The 18,625-nt window shown below is 64.1% G+C and overlaps 1 protein-coding gene across 1 annotated transcript in view; it reads right to left on the bottom strand.

Annotated features, from left to right (window-relative positions):
- The window catches only part of yju2 (YJU2 splicing factor homolog), a 32,042-nt gene that overhangs the window by 10,151 nt on the left and 3,266 nt on the right, over positions 1-18,625 (bottom strand). The window contains exons 2-3 of the mRNA XM_072593823.1: positions 5,369-5,469; positions 2,550-2,694 (exon numbers count right to left, since the gene is read on the bottom strand). Of these exons, the coding sequence (XP_072449924.1) occupies positions 2,550-2,694; positions 5,369-5,469 (246 nt within the window). The remainder of the gene's footprint in view (positions 1-2,549; positions 2,695-5,368; positions 5,470-18,625) is intronic.

Genomic DNA, 18,625 nt, shown 5'->3' with positions numbered 1-18,625 from the left:
CGTTTCAAGTGTCAACCATATTGGAGTGGGATGGGAGTCATACACAGGACAGACTGAGTAATGATGTCTTTTCCTAAACAGTGTTAGTCAGGCAGCTGAGCTTTTAAGCATCACTTTTACTTTTTAGTTCTTAAAACAAAACAGAATTGAAGTTTTCAAAATACCAAGGTAGGATTTGGACACTCATTCTCTGGATTCATCCAAGTCTCCCAATTACCAATGCAGCAACAGAACTACTGCACTACCATTGAGTCCTCTTACCTATATTCTTGCTTAATTTAACTAATTGGAAATTCAATTTTCTTCAGCACCAATTTGCTAGGTTAATGATGCTGCTGAATTAAAGAAATCTGAATCAGCGCAGGACAATGAGTATAATTAACAGGGGAGTGCAAACCCATACTGTAGGATCTACCAACTTCTGGACAGACAGCTCAAATTGGGAGAACATTTCTTCCAGCTCTCCTTTTCTATGGATTTAGGTAAAGAACTTTGGTTATCTTTCAACTCCTAGGCAAAAGACTGCTGGGCTGAAGGATTTCATCGAAACGCACAATCCCTGCAGCTTGCATTGCCAAAACTTTGGACAAGCTTCATGTAACTCAAGTTTAATTCAGATCCATTCTGCCTCAGCACCATAGATACCTCTCCCACCCCAACCACCACAAATGGTCAACATTCACATGGAACTTTGAAACATGTCAAACGTGACACCAACATATCCTGCAAGTGAATACGTAAGTTTGGCAGTGCAACCTTTTCGTGGCGTTTTCCTCTAGCCCCTATCGTACCATACATCACTGTATTCTGACCGAGCTCAGATTCAAGTTTGTCTATCCCATGACACTTAGTGTCATGAAGGCAGTAACACCAAACAGTGGGCTGAGAACAATAACATGCGATGATTCCCTCTGTTATCATGTACATTTGAAATCACTATAAAGCTCTAGTTTCAAAAACAGAATTTTCTGTTCACTTTTATGTTCACAATTATGTTCACTTACCTTCAGTATCAACTAATGAACCAACAGCTGGATACAGTGTACAAACTGATATAATTATAACTTAATAATTGATCATTTCTGGCTGCAAAGAAGAAAATTATTTCACTGTTGGTGGTGAGAAAGGCACTCCCTGTAAAAAATCCTTCCTACATGCCCAGAGTATGACACCCTCCATATGTTGGCCTTGAGGTGACTGGTGAAGATGGGGTAGTTATCACATCCTGTGGGATATACCCTTGTATAGCGGGTAAGGAGAAAGATACAGCAATTTTATTGAGGTCCATGCTGAATCCATGAAACAGGCCTTTGTGCTCTACAGGTACAGGACTACCTGTTGAGGGATGGAGTAATGCTTGGCACAGCTGCCATAGAGATGGAATGGGGAAATGTCACTGTTTAAGATCTTTCAGCCAGAGTGTACTAAGTAGCTGGAACCTCTGTAGAATGCCTTGAATGCACAGAGGAATCTCGATTATAGGAAAGAGATGGGTGGGCAGTATTTTGTTCGGATAATTGATTATTCGGTTAATTGATTCAACGTCTCTCCTCTGGGGCTCAGAGGTTTCTGAAGTTTCCTTTTTCCTTGCTCTGCCTGCCTTGCTCCCTTTCTCTGTCTCAGGGTTTGTTACTGAGCAGACATACACTTGTGTGAAAGGGATGTGCAGGATTGCTGAAGCCTTCCTCACCCCTCCCTGTCCCCCAATCAGTTCTATGGGATTTACACAGCGAGCACTTGCTAAGTCTGCTCTCCATTCAGGAGGCTAGGCAGCAGCAGCACGTGCGTGAGCTCCCGCCCCCCTGTCCACAACCACCCCCCCCCCCCCCCCCCCCTCCCAAACCCCATCCAACACCACCTGCTGCCCAACCCCACCATCCCTCCCACCCGTCTGCCCCCCAACCCCAGCCCCCGTCAGCAGCATCACTGTAACTCCTGTGTTACAGTTCTTGCAAGGTATTTTGTAAATAACATTAGCTTTGCTTGTTGCAAAATACCTTGCAAGGACTGTAACAAACACTCCATTGGACAAATGGGCAGAAAACTAGCCACCAGGATAACATGAACACCAACTAGCCACAAAAAGACATGGCCCACTCTCACTTGTATACTTACATACGGACGAGGAAGGACACCACTTTGACTGGGACAACATATACATCATAGAACAAGACAAACAGAGACACGCACAAGAACTCCTAGAAGCATGGCATTCGAACCGGAATTCTATCAACAAACACATTGATTTGGACCCAATTTACCACCCCCTAAGAAAAAGAACAGGAAATGACATCACCAACCCAAGGAATAAATATCACTGAAGTAAGGCATCTTAAGGTATGCGTCCGTGAATACATACACTAGAGGGAATCAATGTCATCAGGACAAGGAGTGCAAGATGATAGACAAGGTGGGACTGACAATATGCTGCAAAATTTACTGTAATCCTGGAGAAAAATTACATTCCTTGGTTGAAGTAATGCAGTGCAAATACCACTTGTCGGAGAGAACTGCACATGAATGAATCAATGAGATGTAGACATATTTACTTTAAATGTGATTTCTGCCAGACACCTGGTACACTTGATGTAGAAGCGGAAAATGGGCAGACCCAGATAGACTTCATTCTGTACAGTTTCCTTTCGTGCGTTGAACTTCTTCCCTTTGTATATGTACTCTCCACATGTCTTACATCTAACTCAAGAGAAGAATACATGAAAATGTCAAACAAGACTCTCTTGTTTATACAGTCAGTCCTATACATCACAACAAGTAAAAACAGTTGGGGACACAGAAGCTGGAAAATGTTTCTCCTAACCATGTAGGTCATCAGTCACAATCTATGTTACAGGATACCTAATGCCTCCACAAGGTGACCTTTTCCATCTTAAAAGAATACAGTGTATTAACAGTGCAGCATGGTGGCTCAGTGGTTAGCATTGCTGCCTGACAGCGCCAGGGACCTGGATTCGATTCCACCCTTGTGCGATTGTTCATGTCGGGTTTGCACATTCTCCCCATGTCTGCGTGGGTTTCCTCCCACAGTCCGAGCAGGTTAAGTGGATTTGCCATGCTAAATTGCCCATTGTGTCCAGGGACGTACAGGCTCGGTGGGTTAGCCATGGGAGTTGCAAGGACAGAGTGCATCTGGGTAGGATGCTCTTCGGAGGGTTGGTGTGAACTCAATGGTCGAGTGGCCTGCTTCCACACTGTGGAGATTCTATAACATTCACTACACAAGCTGACAACTTCTCCCCCACCTCTACTATTCTCTGACAGAAAGAATAACATCAAACTTGTAAACATGATCGCTGGTGCTTCCAAACAAATTTCTGTTGAAATAACTGGTTGACATCTGCCCAATTTTGTTATTTCATTATTTTATAGATCTGCTCAAATCATCCCAGTCTTTCCTCTTTAAAACACAAAGAATTACATTCTTTTTTGTGAATACTAATTTTCTTGCATTTTATGGAAGAAACAATTAGCAAAATATTCCGAATGCTTTAGATTCTTAAGAGAATGCGTCTCAGTGCACAACTTTCATCTTCAAGTGACCTTATTGAGAGGTTTCAGTAAGTGACATCATGCTGAGAACCACATTTGGAGTTAGGCCTGAACATATCAAAGTGGTGGTCTGTTCAGAGTACAACAAACAGGCCTTGCTTGGCTGGAAAAAAATCAACTGTAAAAAGTATTTTTTGATCAATTTATTGCTAACATGGGATTCCTATTCTAAAAAGCTCAGGCCCATGATTGGGAAAAACAGGCAAAATTAAAAGTTACATCGCAAAATACAACAGAACAGGAATAGATTAGATTAAATTCCATTCAGTGTGGAAACAGGCCCTTCAGCCCAACAATCCACACCGACCCTGTGAAGAGTAACCCACCCAGACCCATTCCCTCTGACTAAAGCACCTAGCACTATGGGCAATTTAGCATGGCCAATTGACCTAACCTGCACATCTTTGTGACTGTGGGAGGAAATCGGAGCACCTGGAGGAAACCCACGCAGACATGGGGAGAATGTGCAAACTCCACACAGTCACCCGAGGCTGGAATCGAACCCAGGTCCCTGGCAATGTGAGGCAGCAGTGCTAACCACTGAGCTACCATGTCACCTCATGACCTGTCCCACCTGCCAATCTTCCTTCCCACCTATCCGCTCCACCCTCCTCTCCCACCTATCACCTTTATCCCCATCTCCATTCACCTATTGCACTTGCAGCTACCTTCTCCTTAGCCCCACCCCCCGCCCATTTATCTCTCCACTGCCAAGGCTCCCAGCCTCATTCCTGATGAAGGGCTCCGATCTGAAACGTCAATTTTCTTGCTCCTCGGATGCTGCCTGACCTACCGTGCTTTTCCAGCAACACACTCTCAACTCTGATCTCCAGCATCTGCAGACCTCACTACCTCCCGGTTAGAGCAGAGGCAAGTGCTATTGTCAATCAAAATAACACAGGAATAGCACAATCTTGTTGGTGGGTTTTTGTATTAACTCTGAAGGACACATTATGTACTGTGCAGGTTGAGATTAGGCATGACCACCGCTAATGGAACTACTTCACATAGGAAAGCACTTTTAGCCAGCTATTGGCTCATCAAAAACTGCTGAAAAATGCCCAGTCGAGAGAAAATGGTTAGTTGATAGCAAGCTCAGCTTGAAAAGCTTTTTCATTGCAGAAAGAAAGAAAGACAGACAGACAGACAGACTAAGGAACATGAAGAGTTCCAGAGCTTTGAAATATAAGATAAAAGCATTTACATTACCACCTTGTCACAGCTCTCTGAAACCTCTCAAAGCATTGCATTACTTTGAACCACAGTAACTGTTATGTCACAAAAAGAACGATAATAACGAAAAAGCACTGGGTCACAGAGTTCAGAATTTGAAAGCAAGTAAATGGCGAGCTCAGATATCTGACTAAAGAATCTCCCTAAAAGGAGAGAGAATTAAAATTGAGTGATTGTGTTTTTTGCCTCTAAGAGAATAGCTGTAGAAGAGGTTGCCACCTTGTGTAATCAATTCTTGAATGTTTGTTGCGCAGGACACGAAAATTTTGTGCAGGATTTAAGAATCCAGTAACATAAATCATGATTAACACAATGACCCACAAGAGTGGAAACATATCTTCCAGTACCCAGTTACTCAATGATGCCAAGATACTGAGATAGAATCTGGGGCACATGACATGCAAGCTACTGGAGAAATCATGTCAGGTAATTGGTCGTGAATGCAACCACTTCAGTTTCCTTTATTAAATTAAATTTACATCATTAAACAATGTAAGCTAACATTCTTTAGGATGTACAAAATTAATTCTACTAGCAGGTAAAATGTTGATGAGCAGCTCATGCCTACCTCATGTTGAAAGGAGCCATTAATCGGACCACATACTGTCGATCTTTGGGAAGTTTGAGTTTTGGGATCTTTGACGGATCAAAGTCCGGTGGGTAGTATTTCTGGCGGAAAGAAATGAAACACACTCGTCGGGATTCTTTTCGGAATCAAATAGTTTCTGGGTTGTTTGTATGCCGAACAAAGTGACAGATGTTGGAATTCAGTGAGGTGTTCAAGCATTTGGTTTACTGTGAACTGAGTCCCTCCACTGTCCAAACTTCAGAATAGCACACAGCAGTACTATAATTTTATCATTTTAACCCTTTAGCCTGGCTGTTGACTCTACCACTTATTACAAAATTAACTGTAGTTTCATGGATTCAGTCAATAGGTTCGGAATTGGTCTGGACTAATTTCACATAGAACTCTTGCAACCAGTAAACGTTCGTCTGACTCTTGTTTACAAGAAGGATAATGAAATTGGTTCAAAATCAATTCAGTAAAATCCAACCAGAACACAGGCCTGTATCACCATGAGCACAAACAGATCTTGCCGATAATATGAAATACTTTCCTGGGGCATCTTTGATGGATGAGACAAGCAAGTCAAAAGGTCACAGTTGTGATCACCACACTGGACTGTGTCGTCAATTGGGCATGCAACGTAGTGCTTCAGTGACCTTTACTGGAAATACAGGCATGGCAGTCAAAAATAATGCCCCTTACCACACTAGATGAGAACTTTATTGGTTTCTACAGACGTAAAGGAGCATCCATTTATAATTAGGAACATAGGAATAGCAGTAGGCCATTCAGCCCAGTAAGCCTACTCTGACATTCTCTTCCTGTTAGTTGTTTAATTTTCTGATCGCGTTTAGTTGGTCATGGAATCACTTATCCTGTATATTGTTTCTGCTGTTTGTAAGGCAAGAAGTCCTGTAAAATTTCACCAGGTTAACGGTTTGTTTTTGCGATGTCTGGACTCTTCAATAAACCAGGGTTGACCCCCTGATCTGATAATCATGGTACAATGAGAAATATGCTGAGCAATGAGACTATAGTCGAACACCACTGCTGGTGGTATACAGTGCCTCGAGTTTTGAGTTGCTGGATCTACTTGAAATTTGATTCAGCAGAGTGAGCCGCATGACAGAAGGATTGTGTCTCACCATTTGAGAGCATTGACTGCACTAAAAGAACAAAACGAATATAAAGAAACTCAAATCTCATTAGAAAGTGTAAGTACAATTTCTGCTAATAGAAAAAAAAACATATTTAGAGTATCTAACATGCTCAATAAAGCACTATTGAAAGTGTTGCCAATTTTGTTACTTATGCAATTAGATTGCACCAACACAAATAAATAAGGCAAATGGATATTTATTCAGTATATAAGTAACAATTCACAGAATAAGGGAGTGCTGGAAAAAAAGAATGATTAATTTCTTCTCAAAATACTGGGGGGTTTAAAGGCCTACAGCTGTAAAGCTAACCCAGCCTTACTCCCTCAGAGATGGATCGCCTGCTGTGATTAGATGTTCAAATCCCAGAGCTTGGCTTGAACTTTTATATGTGGAAGCTGAGCGCTGCTGTCTGGGACCAACTGCACCTACTGGAACACACACACCTCACTTAAGAGGCAGTATAATTTGGTATTCACTGGGACACAGTACTCACTGGGAAACTTTTGCCAGGTGAGCTGCCCAGAAGCTCAGACTCATGTGGACCTTCCTCCCCTTCCCCCCCCACTTCCCTTCCCCCCCACCCCCCCACTTCCCTTCCCCCCCTCCCTTCCCCTCCCCCCCTCCCCCCGACCCTCCCCCTCCGACCCTTTCCCCCCCTCCCCCGACCCTTCCCCCCTCCTCCCCCCCGACCCTTCCCCCCCCGTCCTTCCCCCCGACCCTTCCCCCCCCTCCTTCCCCCCCCGACCCTTCCCCCCTCCCCCCCCCTACCCTCCCCCCCCTCCTCCCCCCGACCCTTCCCGCCCCGACCTTCCCTCCCCCCCGTCCCCCCCCGCCCCCCCACCCTTCCCCCCCGACCCTTCCCGCCCGACCCTTCCCCCTCCTTCCCCCCGACCCTTCCCCCCATCCTCCCCCCCCGACCCTTCCCCCCTCCTCCCCCCCGACCCTTCCCCCCTCCTCCCCCCCCGACCCTTCCCCCCGTCCTCCCCCCCGACCCTTCCCCCCTCCTCCCCCCCCGACCCTCCCCCCCCCTCCCCCCGACCCTTACCCCCCCTCCCCTCGACCCTTCCCCCCCTCCTTCCCCCCCCTCCCCCGACCCTTCCCCCCTCCCCTCCCCCCGACCCTTCCCCGACCCTTCCCCCCTCCCCTCCCCCCGACCCTTACCCCCCCTCCCCCGACCCCTTCCCCCCCCTCCCTCCCCCCGACCCTTCCCCCCCTCCTTCCCCCCCCTCCCCTCGATCCTTCCCCCCATCCCTCCCTCCCCCCGACCCTTCCCCCCTCCTTCCCCCCCCCCACCGACCCCTTCCCCCCTCCTTCCCCCCCTCCCCCGACCCTCCCCCCTCATTCCCCCCCCTCCCCCGACCCTCCCCCCTCCCCCCGACCCTTCCCGCCTCCCTCCCGACCCCTTCCCCCCTCCCTCCCGACCCCTTCCCCCCTCCTTCCCCCTCGACCCTTCCCCCCCCCCTTCTCCCCCCCCGACCCTTCCCCCCCCCTCTCCCCCCCCGACCCTTCCAACCCCTTCTCCCCCCCCCGACCCTTCCAACCCTTCTCCCCCCCCCGACCCTTCCCCCCCTCCTTCCCCCCCCCCGACCCTTCCCCCCTCTTTCCCCCCCCGACCCTTCCCACCCTTCCCCCCTCCTTCCCCCCCCCCGACCCTATCCCCCCTCCCTCCTCCCCCTCCCGACCCTCCCCCCTCCTTCCCCCCCTCCCCCCGACCCTCCCCCCTCCCCCCGACCCTTCCCGCCTCCCTCCCGACCCCTTCCCCCCCCCCCCGACCCTTCCCCCCTCTTTCCCCCCCCCGACCCTTCCCACCCTTCCCCCCCTCCTTCCCCCCTCCTCCCCCCCCCCCCCGACCCTTCCCCCCTCCTTCCCCCCCCGACCCCTTCCCCCCTCCTTCCCCCCCCCTCCCGACCCTTCCCCCCTCCTTCCCCCGACCCTTCCCCCCCTCACCCCCCCGACCCTTCCCCCCCTCCCTCCTCCCCCTCCCGACCCTTCCCCCCCTCCTCCCCCCCCCTCCCGACCCTTCCCCCCCTCCTCCCCCCCCTCCCGACCCTTCCCCCCTCCTCTCCCCCGACCCTTCCCCCCTCCTTCCCCCCCCTCCCGACCCTTCCCCCCTCCTCCCCCCTCCTCCCCCCCCCCGACCCTTCCCCCCTCCTTCCCCCCCCCCTCCCGACCCTTCCCCCCTCCTTCCCCCCCCCCTCCCGACCCTTCCCCCCATTCCCCCCGACCCATCCCCCCCTTCCCGACCCTTCCCCCCCGACCCTTCCCCCCTCCTTCCCCCCCCCTTCTCCCCCCCCGACCCTTCCCCGCCCTTCCCCCCCCTTCTCCCCCCCCGACCCTTCCCCGCCCTTCCCCCCCCCCCTTCTCCCCCCCCCGACCCTTCTCCCCCCCTTCCCCCCCCCCCCTTCTCCCCCCCCGACCCTTCCCCCCCCCTTCTCCCCCCCCCCACCCCTTCCCCCCCTTCTTCCCCCCCCGACCCTTCCCCCCCCGACCCTTCCCCCCCCCGAACCTTCCCCCCTCCTTCTCCCCCCTCGACCCTTCCCCCCCCCCCCCCCTCGACCCTTCCCCCCCCCTCTCCCCCCCCGACCCTTCCCCCCCCCCCTTCTCCGCCCCTCGACCCTTCCCCCCCCCCCTTCTCCCCCCCACCCGACCCTTCCCCCCCCCCCTTCTCCCCCCCCTCCCCCCCCTCCCCCCCCGACCCTTCCACCCCCTTCTCCCCCCCCTGACCCTTCCACCCCCTTCTCCCCCCCCCCGACCCTTCTCCCCCCCCCCCTTTTCCCCCCCCGACCCGTCTCCCCCCTTCTCCCCCCCCCCCTTTTCCCCCCCCGACCCGTCTCCCCCCTTCTCCCCCCCGGACCCTTCTCCCCCCGCCGACCCTTCCCCACCCTTCTCCCCCCCCCCGACCCTTCCCCCCCTTCTCCCTCCCCGACCCGTCTCCCCCCTTCTCCCCCCCGACCTTTAACCCCCCCCTTCTCCCCCCCGACCCTTCCCCCCGCCTTCCACCCCCCCGACCCTTCCACCCCCTTCTCCCCCCCCCCCGACCCTTCCACCCCCTTCTCCCCCCCCCCGACCCTTCCCCCCCCCCCCCTTTTCCCCCCCCGACCCGTCTCCCCCCTTCTCCCCCCGGACCCTTCTCCCCCCGCCGACCCTTCCCCACCCTTCTCCCCCCCCCCCGACCCTTCCCCCCCTTCTCCCTCCCCGACCCGTCTCCCCCCTTCTCCCCCCCCGACCCCTTAACCCCCCCCTTCTCCCCCCCCGACCCTTCCCCCCGCCTTCCACCCCCCCGACCCTTCCCCCCCCTTCTCCCCCCCCGACCCTTCCCCCCCCCCCCACCCTTCCCCGCCCCCTTCTCCCCCCCGACCCTTCCCCCCCCCACCCTTCCCCGCCCCCTTCTCCCCCCCCGACCCTTCCCCCCCACCCTTCCCCGCCCCCTTCTCCCCCCCCCGACCCTTCCCCCCTCCTTCTCCCCCCCCCGACCCTACCCCTCCCCCTCTCCCCCCCCGACCCTACCCCCCCCTTCTCCCCCCCACCTTTCCCCCCCGACCTTTCCCCCCCCTCTCCCCCCCGACCTTCCCCCCCCCCCCTCCCCCCCGACCTTTCCCCCCCTCTCCCCCCCCGACCTCTCCCCCCGCCTTCTCCCCCCCGACCTTTCCCCCCCTCGACCTTTCCCCCCTTCTCCCCCCCGACCTTTCCCCCCCCGACCTTTCCCCCCCTTCTCCCCCCCGACCTTTCCCCCCCCTCTCCCCCCCGACCTTTCCCCCCCCTGACCTTTCCCCCCCCTTCTCCCCCCCGACCTTTCCCCCCCCCTTCTCCCCCCCGACCCTTCCCCCCCCCTTCTCCCCCCCGACCCTTCCCCCCTCCTTCCCCCCCAACCCTCCCCCCCTCCCTCCCGACCCTTCCCCCCTCCTTCCCCCCTCCCCCCTCCTTCCCCCCTCCCTCCCGACCCTTCCCCCCTCCTTCCCCCCATTCCCCCCGACCCATCCCCCCCCTTCCCGACCCTTCCCCCCCCGACCCTTCCCCCCTCCTCCCGACCCTTCCCCCCTCCCGACCCTTCCCCCCTCCTTCCCCCCCTCCCGACCCTTCCCCCCTCCTTCCCCCCCTCCCGACCCTTCCTCCCTCCTTCCCCCCCCCCCCGACCCTTCCCCCCCCCCCCTCCCGACCCTTCCCCCCTCCTTCCCCCCCCCTCCCGACCCTTCCCCCCTCCTTCCCCCCCCCCTCCCGACACTTCCCCGCCCCCTTCTCCCCCCCCCGACCCTTCCCCCCTTCACCCCCCCACGACCCTTCCCCGCCCTTCCCCCCCCCCGACCCTTCCCGCCCTTCTCCCCCCCCGACCCTTCCCACCCCCCCCGACCCTTCCCCGCCCTTCTCCCCCCCCCCCTTCTCCCCCCCCGACCCTTCCCCCCCACCTTCTCCCCCCCCCGACCCCTTCCCCCCCACCTTCTCCCCCCCCCGACCCTTCCCCCCCACCTTCTCCCCCCCCCGACCCTTCCCCCCACTTCTCCCCCCCCGACCCTTCCCCCCCACTTCTCCCCCCCCGACCCTTCCCCCCCACTTCTCCCCCCCCCGACCCTTCCCCCCCCCCGACCTTTCCCCCCCCCCTTCTCCCCCCCCCGACCCTTCCCCCCCCTTCTCCCCCCCCCGACCCTTCCCCCCCCCTTCTCCCCCCCCCGACCCTTCCCCCCCCTTCTCCCCCCCGACCCTTTCCCCCCCCTTCTTCCCCCCCCCGAACCTTCCCCCCTCCTTCTCCCCCCCCCGAACCTTCCCCCCTCCTTCTCCCCCCCCCGAACCTTCCCCCCTCCTTCTCCCCCCCCGAACCTTCCCCCCTCCTTCTCCCCCCCCGAACCTTCCCCCCCCTTCTCCCCCCTCGACCCTTCCCCCCCCCTTCTCCCCCCCCGACCCTTCCCCCCCCTGACCCTTCCCCCTCCTTCTCCCCCCCCGAACCTTCCCCCCCCCTTCTCCCCCCCCCGAACCTTCCCCCCCCCCGACCCTTCCCCCCCCCTCCCCCCCCGACCCTTCCACCCCCCTTCTCCCCCCCCCCGACCCTTCCACCCCCTTCTCCCCCCCCCCCGACCCTTCCACCCCCTTCTCCCCCCCCCGACCCTTCCACCCCCTTCTCCCCCCCCCCGACCCTTCCACCCCCTTCTCCCCCCCCCGACCCTTCCCCCCCCCCCCTTTTCCCCCCCCGACCCGTCTCCCCCCTTCTCCCCCCCGGACCCTTCTCCCCCCCCGCCGACCCTTCCCCACCCTTCTCCCCCCCCGACCCTTCCCCCCCTTCTCCCTCCCCGACCCGTCTCCCCCCTTCTCCCCCCCCGACCCTTAACCCCCCCCCTTCTCCCCCCCCGACCCTTCCCCCCGCCTTCCACCCCCCCCGACCCTTCCCCCCCCCTTCTCCCCCCCCGACCCTTCCCCTCCCTTCTCCCCCCCCCGACCCTTCCCCCCCCCTTTCCCCCCCCACCCTTCCCCGTCCCCTTCTCCCCCCCCACCCTTCCCCCCCCTTTCCCCCCCCCCTTCCCCCCCCTTTCCCCCCCCCCCTTCCCCGTCCCCTTCTCCCCCCCCCTTTCCCCCCCCACCCTTCCCCGTCCCCTTCTCCCCCCCCACCGACCCTACCCCCCCCCTTCTCCCCCCCCGACCTTTCCGCCCCATTCTCCCCCCCGACCTTTCCCCCCCATTCTCCCCCCCGACCTTTCCCCCCCTCTCCCCCCCGACCTTTCCCCCCCCTTCTCCCCCCCGACCTTTCCCCCCCCTTCTCCCCCCCGACCTTTCCCCCCCCTTCTCCCCCCCGACCTTTCCCCCCCCTTCTCCCCCCCGACCTTTCCCCCCCCTTCTCCCCCCTCTCCCCCCTGACCTTCCCCCCCCCTCTCCCCCCCGACCTTTCCCCCCCCTTCTCCCCCCCGACCTTCCCCCCCCTTCTCCCCCCCGACCCTTCCCCCCTCCTTCCCCCCCGACCCTTCCCCCCTCCCTCCCGACCCTTCCCCCCTCCTTCCCCCCATTCCCCCCGACCCATCCCCCCCCTTCCGACCCTTCCCCCCTCCTTCCCCCCCCCGACCCTTCCCCCCTCCTTCCCCCCCTCCCGACCCTTCCCCCCCCTTCTTCCCCCCCGACCCTTACCCCCCCTTCTTCCCCCCCCCGAACCTTCCCCCCCTCCTTCTCCCCCCCCCGAACCTTCCCCCCCTTCTCCCCCCCCCGACCCTTCCCCCCCCCCCCCTTTTCCCCCCCCGACCCGTCTCCCCCCTTCTCCCCCCGCCGACCCTTCCCCACCCCTTCTCCCCCCCCCGACCCTTCCCCCCCTTCTCCCTCCCCGACCCGTCTCCCCACTTCTCCCCCCCCGACCCTTAACCCCCCCTTCTCCCCCCCCCGACCCTTCCCCCCGCCTTCCACCCCCCCTGACCCTTCCCCCCGCCTTCCACCCCCCCCGAACCTTCCCCCCCCTTCTCGCCCCCCCGACCCTTCCCCCCCCCTTCTCCCCCTCCTACTCCCCCCCCCACCCTTCCCCGCCCCCTTCTCCCCCCCCACCGACCCTAACCCCCCCTTCTCCCCCCCGACCCTACCCCCCCTTCTCCCCCCCGACCTTTCCCCCCCCTTCCCCCCCCGACCCTTCCCCCCTCCCTCCTCCCCCTCCCGACCCTTCCCCCCTCCTCCCCCCCCCCGACCCTTCCCCCTCCTCCCCCCCCCTCCCGACCCTTCCCCCCTCCTTCCCCCCCCTCCCGACCCTTCCCCCCTCCTTCCCCCCCCTCCCGACCCTTCCCTCCTCCTTCCCCCCCCCCTTCCCCCCCCTCCCGACCCTTCCCTCCTCCTTCCCCCCCCTCCCGACCCTTCCCTCCTCCTTCCCCCCCCCTCCCGACCCTTCCCCCCTCTTTCCCCCCCCCGACCCTTCCCACCCTTCCCCCCTCCTTCCCCCCCCCTCCCCCCTCCTTCCCCCCCCGACCCTTCCCCCCTCCTTCCCCCCCCTCCCGACCCTTCACCCCTCCTTCCCCCCCCCCTCCCGACCCTTCACCCCTCCTTCCCCCCCCTCCAGACCCTTCACCCCTCCTTCCCCCCCCCCTCCCGACCCTTCCCCCCTCCTTCCCCCCCCCGACACTTCCCCCCCCCTCCCGACCCTTCCCCCCTCCTTCCCCTCCTGACCCTTCCCCCCCCGACCCTTCCCCCCTCCTTCCCCCCCCCTCCCGACCCTTCCCCCCTCCTTCCCCCCCCCCTCCCGACCCTTCCCCCCTCCTTCTCCCCTCCCGACCCTTCCCCCTCCTTCCCCCCCCCTCCCGACCCTTCCCCCTCCTTCCCCCCCCTCCCGACCCTTCCCCCCCCTCCCGACCCTTCCCCCTCCTTCCCCCCGCCTCCCGACCCTTCCCTTCCCCCCCCCTCCCGACCCTTCCCCCCTCCTTCCCCCCCCCTCCCGACCCTTCCCCCCTCCTTCCCCCCCCTCCCGACCCTTCCCCCTCCTTCCCCCCCCCCTCCCGACCCTTCCCCTCCTTCCCCCCCCCTCCCGACCCTTCCGACCCTTCCCCCCCCTCCCGACCCTTCCCCCCCTCCTTCCCCCCCCCCTCCCGACCCCTTCGCCCCCCTCCCGACCCTTCGCCCCTCCTTCCCCCCCCCCTCCCGACCCTTCCCCCCTCCTTCCCCCCCCCCTCCCGACCCTTCCCCCCTCCTTCCCCCCCCTCCCGACCCTTCCCCCCTCCTTCTCCCCCCCCGACCTTTCCCCCCCCTCTCCCCCCCGACCTTTCCCCCCCCCCTTCTCCCCCCCGACCTTTCCCCCCCCCCTTCTCCCCCCCCGACCTTTCCCCCCCCCCTCTCCCCCCCCGACCTTCCCCCCCCCCCCCCTTCTCCCCCCTGACCTTCCCCCCCCTTCTCCCCCCCGACCTTTCCCCCCCCTTCTCCCCCCTGACCTTCCCCCCCCTTCTCCCCCCCCGACCTTTCCCCCCCCTCTCCCCCCCGACCTTTCCCCCCCCCTTCTCCCCCCCCGACCTTCCCCCCCCTTCTCCCCCCGACCTTTCCCCCACCCGACCTTCCCCCCCCCTACCCTTCCCCCCTCCCTCCCGACCCTTCCCCCCTCCCTCCCGACCCTTCCCCCCTCCTTCCCCCCATTCCCCCCGACCCATCCCCCCCTTCCCGACCCTTCCCCCCCCCCGACCCTTCCCCCCTCCTCCCGACCCTTCCCCCCTCCTTCCCCCCCTCCCGACCCTTCCCCCCTCCTTCCCCCCCCTCCCGACCCTTCCCCCCTCCTTCCCCCCCTCCCGACCCTTCCCCCCTCCTTCCCCCCCCCCCTCCCGACCCTTCCCCCTCCTTCCCCCCCCCCTCCCGACCCTTCCCCCCCCTCCCGACCCTTCCCCCCCTCCTTCCCCCCCCCTCCCGACCCTTCCCCCCTCCTTCCCCCCCCTCCCGACCCTTCCCCCCTCCTTCCCCCCCCTCCCGACCCTTCCCCCCCCCCCCGACCCTTCCCCCCCCTCCTTCCCCCCCCTCCCGACCCTTCCCCCCCCTCCTTCCCCCCCCTCCTTCCCCCCCCTCCCGACCCTTCCCCCCCCTCCTTCCCCCCCCTCCCGACCCTTCCCCCCCCCCCCCTCCTTCCCCCCCCTCCGACCCTTCCCCCCCCCCTCCTTCCCCCCCCTCCCGACCCTTCCCCCCCCCCTCCTTCCCCCCCCTCCCGACCCTTCCCCCCCCCCTCCCGACCCTTTCCCCCCCCCCCTCCTTCCCCCCCCTCCTTCCCCCCCCTCCCGACCCTTCCCCCCCCCTCCTTCCCCCCCCTCCCGACCCTTCCCCCCCCCCTCCCGACCCTTCCCCCCCCCCCTCCTTCCCCCCCCCTCCCGACCCTTCCCCCCCCCTCCTTCCCCCCCCTCCCGACCCTTCCCCCCCCCCTCCTTCCCCCCCCTCCCGACCCTTCCCCCCCCCCTCCTTCCCCCCCCTCCCGACCCCTTCCCCCCCCCCTCCTTCCCCCCCCTCCCGACCCTTCCCCCCCCCCCTCCTTCCCCCCCCCCTCCTTCCCCCCCCTCCCGACCCTTCCCCCCCCCCTCCTTCCCCCCCCTCCCGACCCTTCCCCCCCCCCTCCTTCCCCCCCCTCCCGACCCTTCCCCCCCCCTCCTTCCCCCCCCTCCCGACCCTTCCCCCCCCCCTCCTTCCCCCCCCTCCCGACCCTTCCCCCCCCCCCCTCCTTCCCCCCCCTCCCGACCCTTCCCCCCCCCCCTCCTTCCCCCCCCTCCCGACCCTTCCCCCCCCCCCTCCTTCCCCCCCCTCCCGACCCTTCCCCCCCCCCCTCCTTCCCCCCCCTCCCGACCCTTCCCCCCCCCCCCTCCTTCCCCCCCCTCCCGACCCTTCCCCCCCCTCCTTCCCCCCCCTCCCGACCCTTCCCCCCCCACTCCTTCCCCCCCCCTCCCGACCCTTCCCCCCCCCCTCCTTCCCCCCCCTCCCGACCCTTCCCCCCCCCCCCCCCCGACCCTTCCCCCCCCCCTCCTTCCCCCCCCTCCCGACCCTTCCCCCCCCCCCTTCCCCCCCCTCCCGACCCTTCCCCCCCCTCTCCTTCCCCCCCCCCCCCCGACCCTTCCCCCCCCCCCCCTCCCGCCCCCCCCTCCCCCCCCCCCCCCCCCTCCCTTCCCCCCCCCTCCCCGACCCTTCCCCCCCCCCTCCTTCCCCCCCCTCCCGACCCTTCCCCCCCCCTCCTTCCCCCACCTCCCGACCCTTCCCCCCCCCTCCCGACCCTTCCCCCCCCCTCCTTCCCCCACCTCCCGACCCTTCCCCCCCCCCTCCTTCCCCACCTCCCGACCCTTCCCCCCCCCCCCCCGACCCTTCCCCCCCCCTCCTTCCCCCACCTCCCGACCCTTCCCCCCCTCCCGACCCTTCCCCCCCCCTCCTTCCCCCCCCCTCCAGACCCTTCCCCCCCTCCTTCCCCCCCCCTCCAGACCCTTCCCCCCTCCTCCCCCCCCCCTCCCGACCCTTCCCACCCTTCCCCCCCCCCCCGACCCTTCCCCCGACCCTTCCCCCCCCGACCCTTCCCCCCTCCCTCCTCCCCCCTCCCCGACCCTTCCCCCTCCTTCCCCCCCCCCTCCCGACCCTTCCCCCCTCCTTCCCCCCCCCTCCCGACCCTTCCCCCCTCCTTCCCCCCCCTCCCGACCCTTCCCCCCTCCTTCCCCCCCCCTCCCGACCCTTCCCCCCCCCCGACCCTTCCCCCCCTCCCGACCCTTCCCCCCCCGACCCTTCCCCCCCTCCTTCCCCCCCCTCCCGACCCTTCCCCCCCCCTCCTTCCCCCCCCTCCCGACCCTTCCCCCCCCCCCTCCTTCCCCCCCTCCCGACCCTTCCCCCCCCCTCCCGACCCTTCCCCCCCCTCCTCCTCCCCCCCCTCCCGACCCTTCCCCCCCCCTCCTTCCCCCCCCTCCCGACCCTTCCCCCCCCCTCCTTCCCCCCCCTCCCGACCCTTCCCCCCCCCCCTCCCGACCCTTCCCCCCCCCCCTCCTTCCCCCCCCTCCCGACCCTTCCCCCCCCCTCCTTCCCCCCCCTCCCGACCCTTCCCCCCCCCCCTCCTTCCCCCCCCTCCCGACCCTTCCCCCCCCCCTCCTTCCCCCCCCTCCCGACCCTTCCCCCCCCCCTCCTTCCCCCCCCTCCCGACCCTTCCCCCCCCCCTCCTTCCCCCCCCCTCCCGACCCTTCCCCCCCCACTCCTTCCCCCCCCTCCCGACCCTTCCCCCCCACTCCTTCCCCCCCCTCCCGACCCTTCCCCCCCCCCCTCCTTCCCCCCCCCCTCCTTCCCCCCCCTCCCGACCCTTCCCCCCCCCCTCCTTCCCCCCCCCCTCCTTCCCCCCCCTCCCGACCCTTCCCCCCCCCCTCCTTCCCCCCCCTCCCGACCCTTCCCCCCCCCCTCCTTCCCCCCCCTCCCGACCCTTCCCCCCCCCCCCTCCTTCCCCCCCCTCCCGACCCTTCCCCCCCCCTCCTTCCCCCCCCCTCCCGACCCTTCCCCCCCCCCCCTCCTTCCCCCCCCTCCCGACCCTTCCCCCCCCCCCTCCTTCCCCCCCCTCCCGACCCTTCCCCCCCCCCTCCTTCCCCCCCCTCCCGACCCTTCCCCCCCCCCTCCTTCCCCCCCCTCCCGACCCTTCCCCCCCCCCTCCTTCCCCCCCCTCCCGACCCTTCCCCCCCCCTCCCGACCCTTCCCCCCCCCCCTCCTTCCCCCCCCTCCCGACCCTTCCCCCCCCCCCCTCCTTCCCCCCCCTCCCGACCCTTCCCCCCCCCCCTCCTTCCCCCCCCTCCCGACCCTTCCCCCCCCCCCTCCTTCCCCCCCCTCCCGACCCTTCCCCCCCCCTCCTTCCCCCCCCTCCCGACCCTTCCCCCCCCCCCCTCCTTCCCCCCCCCCCGACCCTTCCCCCCCCTCCCGACCCTTCCCCCCCCCCTCCTTCCCCCCCCTCCCGACCCTTCCCCCCCCCCTCCTTCCCCCCCCTCCCGACCCTTCCCCCCCCCCTCCTTCCCCCCCCTCCCGACCCTTCCCCCCCCCCCCTTCCCCCACCTCCCGACCCTTCCCCCCCCTCCCGACCCTTCCCCCCCCCTCCTTCCCCCCCTCCCGACCCTTCCCCCCCCTCCCGACCCTTCCCCCCCCCTCCTTCCCCCACCTCCCCGACCCTTCCCCCCTCCCCCCCTCCCGACCCTTCCCCCCCCCCTCCTTCCCCCCCCCTCCAGACCCTTCCCCCCCCTCCTTCCCCCCCCCTCCAGACCCTTCCCCCCTCCTCCCCCCCCCCTCCCGACCCTTCCCACCCCTTCCCCTCCCCCGACCCTTCCCCCGACCCTTCCCCCCCCGACCCTTCCCCCCCTCCCTCCTCCCCCTCCCGACCCTTCCCCCTCCTTCCCCCCCCCCCTCCCGACCCTTCCCCCCTCCTTCCCCCCCCCTCCCGACCCTTCCCCCCCTCCTTCCCCCCCCCCTCCCAACCGTTCCCCCCCCTCCCGACCCTTCCCCCCTCCTCCCGACCCTTCCCCCCCCCCTTCCCCCCCGACCCTTCCCCCCTCCCTCCCCCCCCCTCCCGACCCTTCCCCCCCTCCTCCCCCCCCCTCCCGACCCTTCCCCCCTCCTCCCCCCCCCCTCCCGACCCTTCCCCCCTCCTCCCCCCCTCCCGACCCTTCCCCCCCCCCTCCCGACC

This window comes from Chiloscyllium punctatum, chromosome 24 (assembly GCF_047496795.1).
Source record: "Chiloscyllium punctatum isolate Juve2018m chromosome 24, sChiPun1.3, whole genome shotgun sequence".
In the NCBI taxonomy this organism is placed as follows: domain Eukaryota; kingdom Metazoa; phylum Chordata; class Chondrichthyes; order Orectolobiformes; family Hemiscylliidae; genus Chiloscyllium; species Chiloscyllium punctatum.
Note: the sequence above shows the minus strand (reverse complement) of the source record. Positions and strands in the feature narration are given on the sequence as shown.